Raw genomic sequence first — 14,939 nt, 5'->3', positions numbered from 1 at the left:
TCCCATATGGCTGGTCTCTTGTATACGGAGGTTATTATATTTTCAGTTGAACACATTCAATTATAGAACAGAAATATTTTAATTTTCAATGTTTTTCCTTGATCAGTAAACCGCATCAACTGAAAACGAATTAAACGCAGTTTTTCCAACTCACCCAACTAGAGAACTATACTGAGCAAGCGCGTTTTCCTTAAAGTAGAACTTAGTTCTTTTTTTACTGTGTAAATACAACACACGAACTCTTTGACACATTTAATTTTGTTAGTGTTTTTATACTTGTACTATATCGATGTATTTTTGGTAGTAGGGAAATCTAGTGCCATCTCTTTGGCCTCTTCACCTAGATAGTTGGACAAATCGCGTGATTTGACGTTCCCAAAACTAGACAGGGTGTGAAACAAACTCAACATATGTCAAGCCAGACTGATGTTCAGCTTAGACTTCGCAAACATTCCGAGGAGAAAGAAAAGAAATCTGTTAAATTACCCCCACCGGCTTTCTCCACTAATAACACTTCCCAATTTTCCTGTTTTCCCCACTTTCCATGAAAAATCCAGGTAGATTAATATAACATATCATTGGAAAGATTAATGTTCGTACAATATTTGGAAAAAAACTTTGAAGACAGTATAAGAGTGGCCCTAAAAAGGCCTGTTCACCAGTTAATGTCTTAAGATAAAGAGGTTTCGTCCAGTAAATCCACAAAAGGGGAAGACACAATAAGTCTCTTGCGACTGCGGTGCCGTGGTCAATAAATCCTAAGTATTGAGAACACGTAGTGAGATGCCTCAATTTAGAGAAAAAACGAGAAAGTTTAAATTTAGAAGAGAAATCTTAACATTTTTTCAAAATAAACATAAGAAACTTAACGATAATTTACACGTGTGGATTAATTTGAGCCTTACATTTTATTACGGCAATTTAAAAAAAAAAAAAGCCTTGATCCACTTGTCTAGAAATGATTGGACGAATTTTCCGACTAAACACTGGATAAAGCACTTAAATTTAATTTCAATTCAAGGGCGATTAAAGCGCGCCTCTCATTTCTGAAAAACTCTTGTCTCTACATCATGCAGTGGAGAACTGCGCAAGTGCAGGAGGCTGTGAAAATCCCCCAACATTTATTGAATGTGCACATTTTGTCAAATCTGCAGCGTTTCTATGCTGAAATTATTTAAGTTTTAAAAGGATGATGATAAAAGCTATGATTCTTATTTGGAAATATTTTGCCATTACCATTTTACATTTTTCACGTTAATTAATTATACTTACATAATATTATTGGTAATTAATAAATTCTAGAATGCAAAAATAATCTCAATTGGTTGAATAAAATTTCTTTTATTTTTAAACAATGTTAACACATAAATATGTACAACAGATCACAATGGTTACTTAAGTCGTTTCATCTTTGGTATATGATTAACTTTTACGTCTTCATTACTGTTCCGTTTTATTCTTCAAATATTTTTCCACGGTTGCCAACACTGTCCTGGTTATTTCCTTCCTGGAGAACAGAGAAGACAAAGAGTACATATAAATATGTATATGAAAACATTTCAGTGATTATTACTGGTACATATTTTGGATTTAGTGAATCGACTGGGGGTTTGAGTGTTCAACGAGTTTATTGATCAACTGAACACATGGTCTGTTTAAGAATGGGTCTTTTGGGGCTGAAGTGCGGCTCTTCTTTCAGTCTGAAGAATTCAGGCTGGATAGAATGTCGACCGGAAACCCTAAAGGTCTCTTACAGCTTAATCTGTTGGCAGAGGATTAGGCTGTAAAATATTAATTTCAGTTCCATTCTCCTCAAATCTTTTTTTGTATAGCAATGTGACATTGGAAACTACAGGCGACAAAGTTCTTCGTTAATTCCGTCATGACATTCGGATGAAGGATGAAGGGCATCATCACTCATGAGAAACAGAGGCCTGCGCAAGAATTAGAATTAACATCACCGCGTGTATTGGGTCCTTATGAGGGGCTAATATGGCTCAGGGTTCGAAAGAAATGGTCTGTGTTGCCTTCGTGCATGTATCTCGCGTAACACGAGAACGAAAAATCGCAAGTAGTTGAAATTTGATACTCCGACCACAGAAGATGCCACAATAAGGTTTTTATTGCTTATATAATAAAATATGTACGGAGTATGACGAATATTTGAGTGTCAGAACCATGAGAGTGGTGGTGTGAGTGACGGCATAACTTTCAAAGAGGTTCGATCCAGCTGTTGGATGCTAAATTATCGTCACCAAGTTTTAGAAAATTAAACGAGAACAGCGCAAATGGACCAAAAGATGACTTGAGATTCTCTTGTGTACAATTAATAATACAATTACCTGAGCTGGAGGCGAGCTTTGTAGCTGTCTATCTGGTCGGCGGCCGTAGCAAGGGTCGAATAATAGAAAAGCTCGCTATCTGCATCATCCTCGCTTCTTGTGCTTGCATTTTCTGCTTTTCCCAGTTTCTCCTGCAAATTAATATTCTGTCAGTTTCCAAGAAACATCTTTTTAAAGTCTAATTTCAAGTTTCCAGGAAGAGGATGAAGAAAGAATTTCCTGTCATATAATGGAAACTCGCCTTCGTAAGAGTATTGGCAGGAAAAAACATGCAATCAAGTTAGCGAAATCCGAATTATGTTAGTAGTTCGAAAAATGGTAAAGGTTAGGAAAAAGCAAGCCTCATTTAACTGGAAAATGTTTGACCAATCCCCCTTACAGGTCCAATCTGGCTGTCCGATGGATCTAGCAGAACGGTTTAATCAATTGTTATCATGACAGTGGCCAAGGGCCATGGTGAAGAAGTCTGGCTCTCAGATGTGGTAACTGGCATTATGATACCAGGTAACGTGTGTAAGATTATGATGACGTCGACTGAGAGGAGAAAATTTACTTTAAATGTAGATAACTTAGGTTAACTGGGCTTAAGATACAGATTTGGAGGAGAGATCAACATTTTTGGCAACGACAAACTCTGCAGTTTGGCACTTCAAATCCATGGACAGTTTCTTTGAAGGACCACCAATCTTTGAAGAGAAGTTTCTTTGGGAAGAGTGCGAGGAGCTAAGGAGTGTGCTTCTGAGATGAAGAAATTATATGATCCTCTACTGGGCAAACATGGAAAAAAAAATGTTACCACATAGAGTTTTTAAACTAGTAATAAAATTTGGAATGTAAGTGGTCCAGTACATGCTGAGGAGAGGAAATTTGTTCTTAGTGATTAGAAGCCCAAGAACCAGTCTGAAGTCTTAGACAAGACCAACTTCTTTCAAGAGAAACATTTTATATTTGGATTTGTCTTTTTCAGGAACAATGGAAGTCATAAGATGATTCTACAGCTAAAGATCCTTCCTGAGCTTATGAAGCAAGGAAATAACCGACTCTGCAAGCAATTCTCTTGACAGAGAGGAAATTCTTAAGCGGAGATAACCATTGGTCTGTGAAGGATTCAGAGGGAGAGGGGGAAACAGAAGTACATTGTCCTGGCGTACCTACAGAACAGGGAAGTGCTAACTTGACCAAGCGCACAACTTAAACTTACCTTGACCAGTAAGTTGAGTTGCTCCTCATTAGAATGCTCTTCCGGATTAAGAACTAAGTCCACCTCATCTTCTACTTCGAGATCTCCTGTTAGATCTTCCATTGGTATCTCTATATCAATACCTTCGTCTCCATCACTTTCTACTTCCAAGACTAATGGTATTTCTGAAGAACTGTGGCTAACAATATCTTCTGATGGCCTCACTTTTACACTAACACTTTCTTCGTCATCATCGGACTCGTCAGAATCGCAGAGTCTGGCCGGCACACTGATTACTTCGTCGTCCAGTTCTATGATTAATTCTCCGCATTCTGTGTCAAGATTTTCATGTAGCCGCCTTTCATCGGCAATAGTTTCCACACAATTGTTACTGAGAAGTTTTCTTCTTTTACAGGTGTTGCTTGAAGTTGAAGGCCCATTTTCTAGAAGGAAATCTAAATCCTCTCTTTCACCATCAGTCCTTCTGGAGTGCGGATCGCTTTCGTCCTGTGAATCAGTGATGTCGATTATCTTCACTAAGTTATTTTTCGGCATGCGCTTTCTTTGCATGCAAGAATTGCCTATCAGCGGAGGTTTACTTCTATTTCCAGGAGTATGGGTTCTGAAAATTGAAAATGAATTAAGATCCTGAGAAAATTGCATCTTTAATAAAAAGTACTGGGTATTAAAACTGTCCGGTAGGACAGTTGTATAAGGGTTGATCGTCAAAAACTGCACGAAAAAGTGTAACGTTGAAAAACACCCAACTTTGACAATTTTTTTCTCTTTTTCTATAAAAGATAAAATTCCCAAATTTTCTTTAAATCTAACTCCAAACCATCCTTTATAACTGTAATTTTTTTGCAACCACCCAGATCTAATAGGTTTCGAGAAAAAAGTTGCTGAAAATGAGCAAAAACGGCTTTTTCAAAAATTGTTGTTGTTCTTGTTCTTGTTGTTCTTCTTCTTCTTCTTGTTGTTGTTACCTTTTTTGTAAACAACGTAGCGCCTAAACGCGCAAACCGATTTTCATGAATGAGGTGTCGTTCGATTCGGAATTTTATGTAGATGTGCCTTTTGGGGGTCTCGGCCCTGTACATCGAATGGGAGAGGAGTTAGCCCCCTTTATGTAAGGCCCCCTCCAAAATTATTATTACTAATTACTCTGTAAATCTTGGCCCGATTTTGATAAAATTTGGTAGGATGATAGGGTTAGGGCTCCCCTACCTAACAATAAAGCGACGATCTGCTCTTACACTTGTTAAGGGGAAGTATAGCAATCGTTTCAAATTATCGACACGTGAACCGATTTTCATGAATGAAGTGTCATTCGAATCGAAATTTTGTACAGATTTGTACTTTAAAAGTCTCGACGCTATGCCTCATAAGGAGGGGAGTTCGCCCCACCCAAATAAGGCCCTTTCTAAAACTATTATTACCAATATTTCTACAAAGCTTAGTCCGATTTTGATAAAATTTAGCACGAAGAAGTGATTAAAGCTCCTCTATGTGGCTGTGAAGTGCTATCATGCTCTTACACCTACTAAGAGGAAGTACTGCAATCGTTAAAATTATCAATGAGTGAACCGATTTACATCAATGAATTGTCGTTCGATTCAAAATCTTTGCCTTTTAGGGAGAAGTACTGTAATCGCAGTTTATTTTTCTTGCTCCTCTTAAAAGGAAGTACTGAAATCGCAGTTTAATTTTGCTATTTACGTACAAATACCTTCCTATTTTATTCAAAACGCTTTCTCAAAAAAATGGTTATTGAGGATGGTTTGGGGACCGCAACTATAATCATTCTTTAAAAAGATCTCTCCAGTGGTAGTTACGGTTCCGATTTAACACCTTATCAGGTTATAATGATAGAATAGCTTATTCCAAATTTTAAAAAATCTGTAAAGCAGACGTAACTTTGCAAATAGACAAAAAGGAAAATCTATCCAAAAGGTACAAAAATCTCCTTAACAAAAACTTACAGTTTTAAAAGTTAAGTATAAGGGTTGATTAAACGCCAAAAGGTACACAAATCAGCAGTTCCCAACATTTCATTAATACTTCATTGATATAATTTAAGTAATTTTACTGCATTAACTTTTCCTTCACATTTTTTAGAATTTATTAGATGTCACAGACCCTTATGCTGGCCAGTTCATTCATAATATTTTTTTATTATAATTATGATAAAATGAGTGATGAATTATTCTGAGTAGTCACATATACATGCATGTTAAAGTAGAAAAAAACAAAGTTAGAGTCGGCCACTTTTTAAATTTCAATCACGGAGGATTCAAAACAATATTTCAGTCTTAAATTCGTCTTACCGAAATATTCGTGAGCACAAATAACATACATTTAATAACAAGTAGATTATTCAACAATATTTACTCATTTCTCAATTGTAATTTAATTTAGTCCCCCTAATTTTACTTATGGTAAAATACTGGAATAATTAGCTGTCCTAAAAATATGCATATCTTTATTTTCTTTATTTTATATTACATATATATAACATTGTGGGAAGAACACCTAGATTGAGAATGTAATTGAAGAAAACTATATTATTTGCGATAAAGCCAGATTATTTATTACTTATTATTACAAACGTTTGACTACAACATAAAATAACAATTACTTTAATCAAAGAATGAACTTAAACCAATGATTTTTATTTAAAAATAAAAATAAATGCATAAAATCATTGATGTAAAAAAAGTTTATGAATTTTTTAGCCTCTTATTTTTTTTATATTTTTTATAACGTTTTCTTTTTCACCTGTGATTAATAGTTTGATTATTATAGATAAATAGATATTACAGTCAATCTAAGTTAAATGGTGTGCTACTTGAGTAAATATTTTGTAGACGAAAATGGCCAGCATAAGGGTCTGTGACATCTAATAAATTCTAAAAAATGTGAAGGAAAAGTTAATGCAGTAAAATTACTTAAATTATATCAATGAAGTATTAATGAAATGTTGGGAACTGCTGATTTGTGTACCTTTTGGCGTTTAATCAACCCTTATACTTAACTTTTAAAACTGTAAGTTTTTGTTAAGGAGATCCATAGCTCAAACTATTTTCTTTCTTTATTAAAATTTAAAAAATGATCCACATGCTTTGTAGAAGATCAAATAAAGGCATGCAAATGGCAAGAATATGATTTCGGAATCCACGATGAAGAAATTGGAAAAGAAATATTCTATCTGGGATTGGAGATGACATCCAGAATGGGAACAACAGTGGGACCAAAGACAGAATCAAAAAAGCTCAAATTCTTCTAGAATCAGGGATTCAGTTTAGGGTGAGAAGGAAGCAAGCTGCCCAAACTAACTCTTAGTGTCCCGTTCCTTGACAATTACCGAAGAATTCGTGCTATTTTTTTTTTTTTTCAAAATGACTTTGAATTAGTCTTGATCCAAATCTCGACAATCTTCATTTTTTTTTTAATCTAAACAACTTTTGGCAAAAACCGCTGGTAATTACCAGTATAATACAATAGTATTATATAATTTTCAGCCTCAGGGGAGCTTAGATTCTTTAAGAAGACCACTGACTGCATTAAAAACAAGTAAGTACCAAGAAGAAATTGATGGGAATCATCGGCTGCCTTCGAATCAGGATTTGGGGTACACAAGAAGCTGAATATCACTCGTAGTCACTGAAAACGCAACATCTTCGACTATAGCAAACACAGATTTAATACATTAAATTCAAACAAAACTGTTACTGTTGTAACTCGCAAGTACCACGCCAGAACAAAAAGCATGAAGTTGCCCAAGTAAGGTCCAAAGTACGAAGTAACTGAAGCGCACACAATGTTCAGTTCTTATTGTTGGCCATCGTAAGAGATTTTTCTTGCTGATTGTAAGTTATTTTTAGTAAAATAAATAAATAAATAAATACTCGTAGCTCAATAATTTTACTTACTCAATATAAGGCAGGAGAAATTCCATTTTTTTCTCATATTTTTCTTCAAAATCGCTAATAATATATGGCAACCGATCCGTTTTCCTTATGAAGCTCTTATTTCTAATCGCTGTCTTTAGGTCATTTCTCAAAGACCACCAAAATGATTTGCACTCATATTCTACAACAATCAAAATTTAATAATTATTTTTGAAGAACTATTGGACTTTTGAAAGAGATGTGTGTGTTTACAAAGCAGAGGAGGAAATAGTAATGGAGTGAGACTCAAGTCTTTAGATGCTAGATCTAAAAAAAAAAAAAAAAAAATCGGATGATGGACCCAAAAAAGAGAAGTCAGTGAAATACATGTGCTTATAGGTTAAGGACGTTCAAACAATCTTCAGATTTAGAGGGTATGAACAGCAGCACTTCAACCCCAGCATTACCAGCTAGACAACACAAATATCCAATTCACTTTTGAAAAATCAATCAATAAGTTTAGAAATATATAATTCCTCTCTTACAATACTTTTTTTTGGGAGATATTTACGAAACTTCAACGGTTTTGGCAAAATTAGTATTCATTGTATCAAAATTAGCAGTGTTATAAATGTAACAAAATGGTGTAATTGAAAAACTGCTAGTTCAAAAAATAAAAAACTTCGTTCCAAAAATAATTTCATTATTTACAGTTTAATTTCCAGAAATTTATGTAAAGCCCAACAAATTAACTATTTCAATATAAACTAAATTTTGCAACAATTCATAAACAATAAAGTTGTTTTTCCAGAATAAACTTATTGATGTTTTTAACGACATTTAACAGAATTTTAAAGACTTGATAGTTTAACAAAGTTCAAAAGTTTTCTGATTTGTTTTGAAAACCCCATTTCAAACATTATAATTTTGACATTAAACTATTTGAACTAATTTAACTATCTAAATACACTTACTTGTTGTTCCTAATTGTTTAGCTATATATTTCCAACCTTCATCACGCATTATATCAGCATGAGATGGTTTAAATTGTTTGCAATAGACAGGACTGTAGAAAATTTCATTCTCTTGCACTAAATTAATTAATAAATCCATATTGAATTATTAGTGACTAATTTACAATAAAAAAAAAAACCTCACTTGCAATACTTAAGGTTATAACCTGACTCAACCTTCACCAAAACATAACTGGACGAATTGGTGGGCAACATCATGGAGGGGATACGCTGCCATTACACACGTTATCAGTGTTGCCACTCCAACATGTTACCCACCAATCAAATAAATATGGCTCCAAAGATTTTTGTTTTTTTTTCCTTAATAAAACAATTATTAAAGCCCCCCCCCCACAAAAAAAAAACCTCAAGATAATTTTTCCTAATCAATAACTTGAAATACAATTGACAAATTTTGTAGTAACATTTTATTGAAGTTCAGTGAACGACAAAAGCGGAGCTATCAGCTAACTATTGCAACGCGATCGAACAAAAAGTGAGAGGCCGATTCCTCCTCTTCCTGACCACAATCTGCACAACGGATTCCAAGCTAATAAGCCCCCCCCCCACCTTGTACTTCAGGTGCTTCCAAAACCTACCGTGCCCCTGTGAATAGGCCTGTGATCAGAATAATCTGACCCAAGCCCAGAGTCTCTTTTGGTTCTTTGTTCGCACAGCAAGGGCAGACAAGTAAACTTACCTGTGTTTGACCCCCAGGAAACATCACCCAGTTCTTTTCATGCTCTTTCTCCAGATCTCAGTCTCTGAGAGCCTGCACCCTTGGTGATTCCCAGGCCAATGAAAGGAGTGTTAGCTCCACTTCTGGGACAGTTTGATCGGCTGTTTCATTCCCTCTTAATCCTCCAAATGAACCGGGCACCCATTCCAAGCCGAACTTTTTTTTGTGCTGAGCCAGCTGTTCCAGGGCAAAATCTCCCTATTTTCTAAGATCCATACGCTGGTTTTTTCTCAGCACAAGTTTTTGATGGCAAAGACCTCTTAGGTAGTTTAACTTACAAAGTTTTTAGGATCTTTGAATCAAAGTAGTGATTTAAAACATAAAGCATGAGATAGGCAAGAGAATAACTGGCCAATGTTTTCCAAATATATTATGAACAAATACTAACATAGTGTGTATACAAGTATAAATTAATAGAAGAAGAGGAAAGTGCCCAAACATGGACAAAATGAAAATGCACTACCCCCCTTTTGCAATGTAATAATAAAGGAAAATTCTCCTTCCTCAACAAAAAAACGTTGGCTTGGCGCTAGGCAACGCGGGGAAGGTAGACATTCTGTTATAAATATGTACAGGTTATCAATAATAGCAAAACTCTTCACCTGTGTGCTTGTGTATGTAGTTAGGGGATAGATTTATTTGTGTTAGTGTGAAAAACCTGTATATATATACATAGGGCTGGGTGTGTAGTGGTAGAGGAAGGTGTGTTAGATATGGGGGGGGGGTGAAGTAGGAAACCAAGAGAATTATTGCGAATGATGTAGTTTTCGCTGGAGGGGAAAACCCCCCCCACGAGAGGAGATATAAAAGTGAGTAGTTTGCGGCGGGGGTGTAGTGAAGCTCAAGAGGGGAAGTTTTAGAGGTATATATACACACCCACACACAGTTACAAAAAAATATACACTCAAATACATACACAAAGACCGAGTCAAAAAGAGAAGGATGGAAAATGTAAAGAGAAAATAAAGTTGATTGGTCTCTTCAGGGCTCAATTCTCTGTTTTCATCGACTCTCTCACTCTAGAGCTCCAACTCTCTTCCTGTAACAGATACACACACAACAGATATTTCTGTGTACACACACATACACACTTTTGCACTAGCAGTTTATACGCTTACAAATACTCATGCACATTGCATAATTTTCACTTCTCCTTACTAGCACAAAGATACACGCACAGACACACACACATATAAATCCTGGTTATGTTTTTAGTATTAGTTCAAAACACGAACTACGTAGTATAGGAGGAGGTTTCCTTCCCCCTCTCTGCACCTCGCTTGTGCGTACGGACGAGCGCGTTTGTATGTGATAAACACATACAATGAAAATGGTACCAATGTGTGCAAGTATTAGTGTGCACTAGATAGAAAAGGAAGGAGATAGGAATAAAGAAGTGAGAGAGACAGAGTAAGCTCTGATATAGATGGCGCTGTGTGTACGTAGAGTGGTGGGGTAGAGGTTTATGGAGGAGAAACAGTGGAGAATCTATATGACCTTGCGTTTTTGTTTGTATGTGTGTGTCCGTGTTCTTCTGTCTTGGGTTTGTCTATGTGTGTACGTTAAAATACGATAGAAGGGTATCGCGTGGTTTCTTCGTGTGTCAGTGTCTTTTTTTTGGGAGGGTGTGTTAGTATATTTATATGGGAGTTAGTATGCGTATAAAATGTAGCACGCAGTATGCCTGTGTGTATGTATATATATTTTAACGTGTATATGTCTCTTGTCTGTACGTCACTATGTCTGTATTAGTGGTAAAGTGGGCTACAACTAACACACCTGTAAGTACGCCCGTGTTAGAGTATTACGCGTTTTAGTGTATACAGAAACACACGCACAAATATATATTTATATATACACTAATACTAAAACCAACTATGACTTATCAATGTGTATGTATGTATATTTGTCTCCAGTGTATATCTGTGTGAGTATTATATATTTTCCAAGTGTTAGTGTATTATTCCCCTAACCATGGGGCGGCTCCCCAGGAATGGTTTAATCTTTGTCGTTGTACTGGTGGGTATCCCCTAGTACTACTACTACTACTAAACTTCCTTTCTTGTAAATATTGTACATGTATTAGTGTACTGTATAAAGTGTTGTGTGCATGTATACTGTGTATATGTATTTAGTTTATGTTTTTGTGTGCGTATTTTGTAAGTTGCTTTGCGCACGCGTGGGCCGCCTACTACTCTTCTCTATTTTCGCGTCAGTGTACTTCGGTGCGGGCAAAGTGTACTTACCAATTTGTGTGTATACTTGCGCTTTTTTTTTGGTTTTTATCTTCCTGTGGCAATAATAATGGCAAAAATAAAGCTTTTCTGAGGGTTTCAGCCAGTAGTAGACGGCGCTGGTGGTAGAGCGTAACGCAATTCCGCATCGCGGTAGGCGTCGATGTGGTGGTGGAGGTGCTGGCTAGTCTCACCCCATTGTCACCCTTCCTGAACCCAAATCTCAATTATGACAACAATCCCAATGCCGATCAAAACGGAAAAGTCTGAATTCGGTGATGATATCGTCCAATTTCTCTTAAACTCTAGCACGGTAAATCTTACCGTGGAACAACAGCTACAATTAAAACTGAAACGACCAACACCATATTTAAGATTCGACCAAGCAGAACGTTACCAAAGACGACAACTTCAGCACTACGATTGGTATACAAGATTTGGCTGGATCGCTGGCAGTATCACAACAAATCGTCTATACTGTTATACCTGTTTATTGTTCAATGCAAACTCCACGGACGAATGGACCAACACTGGTGTCTCGCATTTGACAAAACATTTTGAGAAAAAGGCCATGAGACATCAATCTTCTAGAATGCATCTACGTAGCCAAGAAGCTTTGCAAATGTTAGGCAAAAATACTACAGAAAAGTCCACGGTGGAAACTTGTCGTCTGGCCGCTGCCATACATAACCGGGAAGCGGAAACTAGACGTAGTACTCTGCGTCAAATCGTGCACGAATTGTGTCGGCTGGGTAAACAAGGTTTGCCCATTGAAACATGCACGGATAACTGCATGTCTGATGGACAAGATTTCTCTTATCTCTTCTGGGATGAAGAAGGTGAACCGTTACGGCTTGACCGAATACCTATGGAACAACGACGTCAACTGGTACAAGCAATCGCGGCAGCCATGTTGGGCAAAATGAAGGAAGAACTTGCCAAATCACCGTTTGTCTCTTTACAGATTGATGAAGCCTATGAGAGTAGTCCGGCCAGGCAGGTGAGTGTGATTTTACGATATTGTGTCGGTGCTAAAGTGGTTGAAAGATTTGCAGGACTGTACGATCTACCGGAATGGGGTGATCTTCAGTTGAGCGTGGGCAGTGTTGTCTTGAAGATGATCGAAGAATGGGAACTAGAAGGTAGACTGATCGGCCAGTCTTATGATGGCTCGTCTATGACTCCAGCTGGAGACTGCACTATCCAGGCTGTTGTTACGGACGCAGGACATCATGCACCTTTGGTGCACTCCTATATGCATCGATTAGACTTAATACTACTATATGGCACTACCACAATCCGCGAAGTACGCACTCTGATCGGAAATCTAAGATTACTTAGGAATTTTTTCGAAGCACCAAATCGGCGTACAAGACTTATGAACGATGGAGGAATTCTACCACCAACGGATGCTACACAATGGCTTTCAACGGTGCATGAATATTTCAACAGCATTGCAAACATCCTAGACAGTATAGTATCCAATGAACATCTCTGGGATCCAGAGACTTTGACGCTAGCAACACTTCTAAGACAACGCCTTGACGATTATGAATTCGTCTATTTACTTTGTTTTTTCCACGCAATTTTCGCCAATTTCATCTACCCATTGGTTGATTTTCTTGATTGTAGTTTCTCAGTTTATGGATCAAGTACCATGGAGAAAATTGGTAAAACCATTAAGGATATGCGTGACTTAAAAAAAGATGTACTGGTGCAAAGCCGAGTTGCTATGAGTCTTAAGCTGAATCCTAGGCTTAGTTTCGACGAAGATATGATCTGCCATTTAAAACAATTGTCCGAAGATATCATAGTGGACATGACAAGACAGCTGAAGACACGCTTTAAAGATCATCATAATCTGACAGCATTGGAGTTACTATGCGAGCTAGCTTTTCCAAATTATGCTATAGAATTTCCAAAATTGACTTTTCGTCGACTGGTCACTTACTATCCACTGTTCGACCAAGAACGATTGGAAAATGAATTATATAATCTTTATGAAGATGACCAAAAACGACTACCACCTGCAGAACTTTTGGACTATCTAGTTAGAAATGATCTAGAAGAAGTCTACTCAGAGGTGGCCAAACTATTACGTCTTTCGTTAAGTTTGCCAGCTGTTAGGCCGCAAGAGAAGAGCACAACAACCAGCACCAGCGGTGAATGCTTGCTGACCAGAATCAAGAAAGCTGTGGCCAATCCGCAGACTAGTGAATATCTAGCTGTACTGCACGTGGAACGGGAATTACTGGACTTGTTATCCAACGACAAATCATTTAAAGAGAGAGTAATCGATTTGTTTGCTGTAATGGGCGATCGTCCGGAGCTCATCTATCACAGTGTCACCTGATTGGTTGGTCAAATGTGTTTGTTTCGTGTGTCCTAACTATTATAAAATCTGTGCCGGTAAAAAGTTGTCTGAATATCCGAAATCTGGTCATTGGACTCGTATATGATTGTCTCTTACTGTAGTAAGAATAGGTGCAACGTAATCAGTTTAGCATTTTAGATGATATAGAAAGTATTTTTATGTTTTGTTCCCAGTAGGGATGATCTTTTTTTCAACCTGGATACTCCAGGTCAATATCTTTGTCCTTAAATGAAGAAGTTTGGAGTATCCAGTCAAGTTAGGCTTTAAATTAATCGCCAATTTCTAGGCTGCTTTTGTGAAAAAGTGCATTTAAAATACAAGGGTCGTTTGAAAAGTCCGTGCAAAAACCTTTTTTATTTTTCAACATAGTCTCCTTTTAGGCTTATACACTTCGTCCAACGCTGCTCTAGTTTGTTGATCCCTTCCGAATAATAGGATTTGTCCAAGTCTGAAAAATAGCCATTCGTTTCTGCAATCACCTCCTCGTTTGAATAAAATCTTTTTCCCGCCAGCCATTTCTTCATATTAGGGAACAAATAGTAGTCCGAGGGAGCCAAGTCTGGAGAATAGGTGGAATGTGAAACGAGTTGGAACTCTATTTCCATTAATTTTGCGACCACAACTGCTGAGGTGGGAGCTGGTGCGTTGTCGGGATGGAAAAGGACTTTTTTGTGGGCCAATCGTGGGCGTTTTTCTTGCAGCTCGGTTTTCAAACGGTCCAATAACGGTGAATAATATGCACCTGTAATAGTTTTACCCTTTTCCAGATAGTCGATGAGGATTATTCCTTGCGAATCCCAAAAGACAGTCGCCATAATCTTTCCGGCCGAAGGAACGGTTTTCGCCTTTTTTGGCGCAGATTCCCCCTCGGTAACCCATTGTTTAGATTGTTCTTTGGTCTCAGGAGTGTAGTGATGTATCCATGTTTCATCCAAAGTGACGAAACGACGCTTAAAGTCCTGCGGATTCTTCTGGAACAGCTGCAAACCGTCCTTGCAACACTTCACACGATTTCGCTTTTTGGTCAAGCGTGAGCAATCGCGGCACCCATCTTGCAGATAGCTTTGTCATGTCCAAATGTTGATGCAAAATATTATGTACCCGTTCATTCGAGATGCCCACAGCACTAGCAATCTCATGCACCTTCACTCTTCTGTCATCCATCAC

The 14,939-nt window shown here is 37.3% G+C and overlaps 2 protein-coding genes across 2 annotated transcripts; one reads left to right on the top strand and one right to left on the bottom strand.

Moving 5' to 3' along the window:
- Positions 1-1,321: 1,321 nt before the first annotated feature.
- LOC141450164 (uncharacterized) lies at positions 1,322-8,637 on the bottom strand. The gene is made up of 5 exons (XM_074120321.1): positions 8,387-8,637; positions 7,455-7,614; positions 3,544-4,144; positions 2,343-2,473; positions 1,322-1,507 (listed from the first exon to the last, which is right to left on the bottom strand). Exons 1-5 carry the CDS (start codon positions 8,523-8,525, stop codon positions 1,441-1,443), a joined length of 1,098 nt encoding a protein of 365 aa, XP_073976422.1. The 5' UTR covers positions 8,526-8,637; the 3' UTR covers positions 1,322-1,440.
- A 2,371-nt stretch (positions 8,638-11,008) lies between these two features.
- LOC141450163 (uncharacterized) lies at positions 11,009-13,894 on the top strand. The gene has a single exon (XM_074120320.1). The coding sequence runs from the start codon at positions 11,628-11,630 to the stop codon at positions 13,749-13,751; it is 2,124 nt and encodes a 707-aa protein (XP_073976421.1). The 5' UTR covers positions 11,009-11,627; the 3' UTR covers positions 13,752-13,894.
- The last annotated feature ends 1,045 nt before the right edge of the window (positions 13,895-14,939 follow it).

This window comes from Rhodnius prolixus, unplaced genomic scaffold (assembly GCF_049639745.1).
Source record: "Rhodnius prolixus isolate KJV_2025 unplaced genomic scaffold, Rpr scaffold_2, whole genome shotgun sequence".
In the NCBI taxonomy this organism is placed as follows: Eukaryota; Metazoa; Arthropoda; class Insecta; order Hemiptera; family Reduviidae; genus Rhodnius; species Rhodnius prolixus.
This window is presented reverse-complemented; position numbering and strand designations above follow the sequence as displayed.